The 8291-nt window shown below is 47.6% G+C and overlaps 1 protein-coding gene across 1 annotated transcript in view; it reads left to right on the top strand.

Moving 5' to 3' along the window:
- The first annotated feature begins 535 nt into the window (after positions 1-535).
- Positions 536-8291, top strand: part of LOC138364648 (streptococcal hemagglutinin-like) — a 33931-nt gene continuing 26175 nt past the window's right edge. Inside the window, exon 1 of the mRNA XM_069324622.1 lies at positions 536-668. Within this exon, the coding sequence (XP_069180723.1) occupies positions 536-668 (133 nt within the window). The remainder of the gene's footprint in view (positions 669-8291) is intronic.

The raw sequence follows: 8291 nt of genomic DNA, 5'->3' as shown, positions 1-8291 counted from the left end.
TTACTGAATCTGTATATCTGTATCTGGGAGTCGTCGTCAGTCCTTGAAGACTGGCTTGAGGTGGTTGTTCTTCCTATTCGAAAACCCAGGGTCTCTAGGGACATCCCTAGAGACCCATTGCCCTCACAAGTTGCATCTGCAAACTCTTTGCAGACGCAAAGAGACCTTTGTGTCTATTAATGTCCTTTGCAGACGGATATTAACATATGGTTAATGTCCATCTGATGTGGTTTTTAGAACACTATCACCACCTCTCCCCGTCTCAATTTGGCTTTCACAAAAGCTGCAACACGATTGATGTCTCTGTGAGCTTGAAAGTCTGTATTCGTACTGGTTTTGCTGCAAAGACCACCGTTGTTGCTGTCCTTTTTGACCTGGAAAAGGCATATGACACCACCAGGAGATACCATATTTGGTCCCAACTCCATTCTTTTGGCCTTTTGTGGTAATCTCCCTCTCTTCCTCCGAAGTTTCCTCTTCAGTCGTTCCTTTAGAGTGAGGGTTGGTACCGCTCTCTCTGCCTCTTTTCGGCAATATGATGGTGTACCCCCAAGGTAGTGTTCTGAGCACTACTCTTCTTCTGGATGCTCTCAATAGTCTTGTTTCCTCCCTTCCCTCTGTCATCTTCTCAGCACTCTTTGTCGACGATCTTACCCTCTGCTGTCAAGGTGATGATTCGCCTCTCCTTCAACGACGGCTTCAACTTGTGATTGATGCCGTGTTGTCTTGGGCCACCAATCATGGCTTCAAGATCTCTGCGACTAAGACTTGTTCTATGACTTTTACTCGTAAGGATGTCGTTCTTCGTCCCTCTTTGTTGCTTTATGGTCATCCCCTTCTTGAGGTTATCTTGAGATGATTTCGGGGCTCTAGTGTCCCTGCGGCCCGGTCTTCGACCAGGCCTCCACCCCCAGGAAGCAGCCCGTGATTGCTGACTAACACCCAGGTACCTATTTTACTGCTAGGTAACGGGGGCATAGGGTGAAAGAAACTCTGCCTATTGTTTCTCGCCGGCGCCCGGGATCGAACCCGGGACCACAGGATCTCAAGTCCAGTGTGCTGTCCGCTCGGCTGACCGGCTCCCCTCCCTTGTGTACAAAGATTCTGCAAAGCTTTTGGGGTTAATCTTTGACACTCATTTGTCTTGGTCATACCCAAATCTCTTACCTCGAGTTAAATGCTCTCAGGCCCTTAACTTAAGGTTTTGTCCCATACTTCTTGGGGAGCGGATAGGCACATGCTCCAATGTTTACATTCCTCTCTCATACTGTCTAAACTCGATTATGGTTGCCCTGCATACTCTTCTGCTTCTCCTTCTACTCTTCGCCATCTTGATCCTTTGCACCATATTGGGTTGCGCCTCAGCTCTGGTGCTATTTGTTCGACTCCTACCCTAAGCCAGTATGTTGAAACCGGCGTCCTGTCTCCACTGTGATCGCTACAGTCTTCACTACCTTGTGCAGTCCTTACAACTCTATCATTCTTGCTTATGTTGTACTTTGACCTTAACCCCTCCTGTGGTCCCTGTTCCACTTCACCACTTACTTGTCCCACTTACTAAATGCTCTTTCGATTCGTCTTACCAATATTTCCCCTCCTGTCATTCCATCCTTGCTCCCATGGAGGGTCCCCCCCTTCCTAAATTTTGTAAAACTCAGACCCAGCATGACTAAAACTTTTACCCCTCCTACAGTTCTGAAACACCTTTTCCTTGAACACTCTTCTTCACACTCCCGCTCCATTTCCGTCTTCACTGATGTGTCTTAAGTCTCCAGACAGTGTAGACTACTCTGTTGTTTTTCCTGACCACACCTATGTGTGTCGCCTGCCTCAAGAGACTAGTATCTTCACGGCAGAACTTTACACTAATCTCTATGCTCTTCGTCTCCTGCTTTCTGTCTGTCAATCCTCCTTTGGTTGTAGTTGACTCTCGCAGTGCCTTCATGGCTCTGGAGTCCTTTAATCCAGTCCATCCGGTGGTCGTCGAGATTCAACATTAGCTTTTTCTTATCTCCAGTAGATTTAAGGCAGTTGAGTTTTGCTGGGTTCCCAGCCATATTGGTGTCCCTTTAAATGAGCGTGTGGACTGTTATAAATGGTGGTCTGTACTATGGGGGATCTAGTATAAAATGGATGTAGGGGCAGTAGTTAGCATTAAGAGTTATCAAATAGGGGAGATCTAAAATTCCCGGCCCCCAAGTAAAAATATCAACAGTGAATATTAATTGGCTACAAGATAATGTCAGTCTAGAGGTTGATCATAGATCTCCTACACAGGAAGAATGGATACTCCTTTACTAACTTACTTATTTATTAACCCCTTAACAACCCCCATATACATTCTCACCAATAACAATAATAATAATTACTACACTATCTTGCGTTAAAAGCCTTGGTCCACATAGGCAGGATACAAGGTTTACACTGAACACAAGCTAGGGTAAAGTACTACTAGTGAAGAACCTGAAGCTTGAAGCAGCTTAGGGTAGTGAGACCACGTGGTACCCTAACACAACACAACACTAGGGGGTACCCAAAACATTGGCAAATACTACCCCAGGTCTACACCAATCTTTCAATACCAGAGTAGGCACAATAAACATTCTATACTTAACTTAGATACTAGACATAGAAATAGGTAAGGTAGAGTATAAGGCAAAAGGGAAGAGGCGCCGAATCCCACAGTCCAGATGTTTACACCTCGAACGCCAGCAGAGAAGAAGGCATCCAGCGACCAGATCAGGCCTCCCGAGTTGAGTGGTGCCGGGAAGAGCCTAATTGATCGTGCAGCTATACACATTACAATCTTCACCTATGTACCATATTGTTTACTTTACTCGGTCTAGGGAAAGTTAATAATTACTACCATGTTATACTTAATCCACAACAAGCTCACGAGTCTGAATGCTCTGTGAGAAACAAGATTCGTCTTACATCTGGCAAGGAAGATAGGAATGAACCTCGACAAGCGCACCAAATAAAGAGTAATTTATTTAGCTCAATTTGACCTCTGGTTTCCACTGAGGAACCCAGGGTCGTAACATGGACGCTGCCGCTAAGGAAGCTATCCGCACCTGTCCCATCTCCCGTAAAGAAGATGGGACAACTATTCCAATATCCCTATTCCAACTTTTACCCAGTTATTCGTTCCTCAATTCTTGCCCGTTGTCAAGGTCGTTGGTCTTCTGTTACTGGTAACAAACTACATGCTCTTAAGGGTAGTGTGTCCCTGTGGCCTTCCTCCTACCACCGTAACCGGCGGTGGGAAAAGGCTCTGGCAAGGTTACGTATTGGCCATACACTTTTAAATCACATGTACATGTGTTGACCAGACCACACACTAGAAGGTGAAGGGAAGACGACGTTTTGGTCCATCCTGGACCATTCTCAAGTCGATTGTGGTCTGTGTAAAGTAGTGTGTGGTCTGGTCAACATAATTTAGCCACGTTATTGTGACTCATCGCCTGCACATGTACATGGACTGGAGAGCCGCCCCTGCTTCGTATTGTCCAAACTGCATTATCCCTCTTTCAGTCGTGCATACCCGTGTTGAATGTCCTGACTTCCAGGACGAACGTGTGTCTTGCTTCCCTACCGTCCCTCGATAGAATTCTTGGCGAATCGGATACCTTTGATATCATTCCCTTTATGCGTTTTTGTTCTGGTATTGGCATCCTTAGTGATATTTAGCGCCCTCTGAATATCCCGCACATTTGATGGTGCTACATAGTCTCCCCGGCTTGGTGCCTTCTTTTGATAATTACTTATTTAAACAAAGTCAAATATACTCATAACATGAAAGCAACATGTAAAGGATGCAGGAATAATGATGTCGATGATCTAACGTTTAGGGAGCACAACCAAACAAATATTGCATCAGCCAGAAAAATGATATGATGGTGATGATGATGACCAGAATAAAATCACAAATGAAAATGTTTGCAAATATTATGCAAAAGGAGTGTGCAGATATGGGGGTCCAAAGGCACAGAATGCGCATTACTTCATCCCGAAAATGACAAAACCTACCAGGGGTGAATGTAGTTTTACAACAAATTGTAGATATTTCCACCCTTATCTTGAGGTTATCTTGAGATGATTTCGGGGCTTTAGTGTCCCCGCGGCCCGGTCCTTGACCAGGCCTCCACCCCCAGGAAGCAGCCCGTGACAGCTGACTAACACCCAGGTACCTATTTTACTGCTAAGTAACAGGGGCATAGAGTGAAAGAAACTCTGCCCATTGTTTCTCGCCGGCGCCTGGGATCGAACCCAGGATCACAAGATCACAAGTTTAGTGTGCTGTCCGCTCGGCCGACCGGCTCCCTAACCCTAAGCTATGCAAACTGTCAATTAATGAGATGCAATGCTTTGAGCTTCAATGCCCTGATTTCCACGTGAGAGGTACACAGCGCTCTATAAGAGAGGAAGTCCAATATAATAACCCTGGAAGTTATTTTAGAGGCAGAGCGCCTGACAGCTGGGTGGACAGCGCTTCGGATTCGTAGTCCTGAGGTTCCGGGTTCAATCCACGGTGGAGGCGGAGACAAATGGGCAAAATGTTTCTTTCACCCCTGATGCGCCTGTTACCTAGCAGTAAATAGGTACCTGGGAGTTACAGCTGCTACGGGCTGCTTCTTGGGGGGTGGAGACCTGGTCGAGGCCGCAGGGACACTTAAGCTCTGAAGTCATCTCGAGATAACCAGGCAGAACCAGAGAGGAACAGGCAGAGAGAAACATTGCAGAAGTACGGATGGGAAGGGGAAATGCCCAAGACTGGACTACGATTCGTTATCAAGCCCACACATACTAGAACCCCCAACTACTCAGAAACTACCAAACTCCTCCAGTTCCACTACCAAAACTGGACGAACCGTTACCAGAACAGCACACCCTGGGTATGGGTGGAGAGAGGGGAGAGAACTACCACAACTCTCCAGAAATGATACGCAATTTGGAAAATCATTAATATTTGAAAACATACGAGTCTTAAAATCAAGAAATAAAGTTAAGTAAATAAATGGCCTCCTATTAGAGTCAAACTCAGTATTTGGGGCATTCACGGAAGCTCATTCAAAAGATTACATGGATAGTGAAATCTGGATTCCAAACTATAATGTATATATAGATGTGATAGGAGTAGGTTTGTATATTAAAGAGGAGCTGGTATGCACAGAGCTCAACCAACCTAAGCTCAACCAATGAGGTGGTAGAAGTACTTGGAATCAAGGTAGAAAAAATAAACCTAATTATTATTCTAATATACAAACCGCCAGATACAACAGTTGAGGAATTCACTGAACAGATCCATAAAATAGAGAATATCCTTGATAACCTAGCAAACCCAGTACCAGATATTATCTTCCTTGGGGACTTCAATCTTCCCAGTTTAAAATGGAGAATAGTAAACAACATTATAGCAGGAAATCAACCTGGAAATACCCAGTCACAGGTCAGAGAACTACTGAGATTCTGTGACAAATTCTCGCTCAGTCAGCAGATTACAGAACCAACTAGGAACGAGAACACGCTGGACCTGATATTCACAAACAATGATGAACTAATCAGAGATATTACAACCTCAGATACTACATGCTCAGACCCATAAGCTCATTGAAGTGTAAACTAACATAAATAACGGTGTACAAGTGACAGGATGAACAACCCAGCGGGTTTTCTTCCTATTGGGGAGTGTTGTACATGCTGCTATAGTGGTGTGTCCACTCACAGGATGAGTGACGCTGCCCAATACTGTCACTATGGCGGTGTGTCCACTCACAGGATGAGTGACGCTGCCCAATACTGTCACTATGGCGGTGTGTCCACTCACAGGATGAGTGGCGCTGCCCAATACTGTCACTATGGCGGTGTGTCCACTCACAGGATGAGTGGTGCTGCCCTATACTGTCACTATGGCGGTGTGTCCACTCACAGGATGAGTGGCGCTGCCCTATACTGTCACTATGGCGGTGTGTCCACTCACAGGATGAGTGGCGCTGCCCTATACTGTCACTATGGCGGTGTGTCCACTCACAGGATGAGTGGCGCTGCCCTATACTGTCACTATGGCGGTGTGTCCACTCACAGGATGAGTGGCGCTGCCCTATACTGTCACTATGGCGGTGTGTCCACTCACAGGATGAGTGGCGCTGCCCTATACTGTCACTATGGCGGTGTGTCCACTCACAGGATGAGTGGTGCTGCCCTATACTGTCACTATGGCGGTATGTCCACTCACAGGATGAGTGGTGCTGCCCTATACTGTCACTATGGCGGTGTGTCCACTCACAGGATGAGTGGTGCTGCCCTATACTGTCACTATGGCGGTATGTCCACTCACAGGATGAGTGGTGCTGCCCTATACTGTCACTATGGCGGTGTGTCCACTCACAGGATGAGTGGCGCTGGCCAATACTGTCACTATGGCGGTGTGTCCACTCACAGGATGAGTGGTGCTGCCCAATACTGTCACTATGGCGGTGTGTCCACTCACAGGATGAGTGGTGCTGCCCTATACTGTCACTATGGCGGTGTGTCCACTCACAGGATGAGTGGTGCTGCCCTATACTGTCACTATGGCGGTGTGTCCACTCACAGGATGAGTGGCGCTGCCCAATACTGTCACTATGGCGGTGTGTCCACTCACAGGATGAGTGGTGCTGCCCTATACTGTCACTATGGCGGTGTGTCCACTCACAGGATGAGTGGTGCTGCCCTATACTGTCACTATGGCGGTGTGTCCACTCACAGGATGAGTGGCGCTGCCCAATACTGTCACTATGGCGGTGTGTCCACTCACAGGATGAGTGGTGCTGCCCTATACTGTCACTATGGCGGTGTGTCCACTCACAGGATGAGTGGTGCTGCCCTATACTGTCACTATGGCGGTGTGTCCACTCACAGGATGAGTGGCGCTGCCCAATACTGTCACTATGGCGGTGTGTCCACTCACAGGATGAGTGGTGCTGCCCTATACTGTCACTATGGCGGTGTGTCCACTCACAGGATGAGTGGCGCTGCCCAATACTGTCACTATAGTGGTGTGTCCACTCACAGGATGAGTGGCGCTGCCCTATACTGTCACTATGGCGGTGTGTCCACTCACAGGATGAGTGGCGCTGCCCAATACTGTCACTATGGCGGTGTGTCCACTCACAGGATGAGTGGTCCTGCCCTATACTGTCACTATGGCGGTGTGTCCACTCACAGGATGAGTGGTGCTGCCCTATACTGTCACTATGGCGGTGTGTCCACTCACAGGATGAGTGGTGCTGCCCTATACTGTCACTATGGCGGTGTGTCCACTCACAGGATGAGTGGTGCTGCCCAATACTGTCACTATGGCGGTGTGTCCACTCACAGGATGAGTGGCGCTGCCCTATACTGTCACTATGGCGGTGTGTTCACTCACAGGATGAGTGACGCTGCCCAATACTGTCACTATAGTGGTGTGTCCACTCACAGGATGAGTGGTGCTGCCCTATACTGTCACTATGGCGGTGTGTCCACTCACAAGATGAGTGGTGCTGCCCAATACTGTCACTATGGCGGTGTGTCCACTCACAGGATGAGTGGTGCTGCCCAATACTGTCACTATGGCGGTGTGTCCACTCACAGGATGAGTGGCGCTGCCCAATACTGTCACTATAGTGGTGTGTCCACTCACAGGATGAGTGGCGCTGCCCAATACTGTCACTATGGCGGTGTGTCCACTCACAGGATGAGTGGCGCTGCCCAATACTGTCACTATAGTGGTATGTCCACTCACAGGATGAGTGGCGCTGCCCAATACTGTCACTATAGTGGTGTGTCCACTCACAGGATGAGTGGCGCTGCCCAATACTGTCACTATAGTGGTGTGTCCACTCACAGGATGAGTGGTGCTGCCCTATAAACTCGCCTCTCGGGGAAAAAATTTTTTGGTTAACGATAGTAGGTCTAAGAGACCCAACAAGCGAGAAAGGGTATTCAATCGATTCAATTTCAACAGTAAGAAGATTGACTGGGAAAAAATAAATGTAGACCTTGCAACCATTCAATGGGAGACGGTCTTAAGCGAGAAAACTCCCACACAGGGAATAGCTCAAGTGACAGCTGAAGCTTACAAGGTCTGCTTGAAGCACGTACTCGCCTAATTGTGCTTGCGGGGGTTGAGCTTTGGCTCTTTGGTGCCTGTGAGGAGGGGCAGGAAGTGGACCACTCTAGAAAGAGAACGCAGACGACTGTACAGAAGGAAAAAAATAACGGAAATGCTTCGGCAGACACAACTATCACAAGCAAGGAAAACAAGCCCA

Source organism: Procambarus clarkii, chromosome 14 (genome assembly GCF_040958095.1).
Source record: "Procambarus clarkii isolate CNS0578487 chromosome 14, FALCON_Pclarkii_2.0, whole genome shotgun sequence".
NCBI classification, from domain to species: Eukaryota; Metazoa; Arthropoda; class Malacostraca; order Decapoda; family Cambaridae; genus Procambarus; species Procambarus clarkii.
The sequence above is the reverse complement of the archived record's forward strand: the minus strand, read 5'-3'. Positions and strand labels throughout refer to the sequence as shown.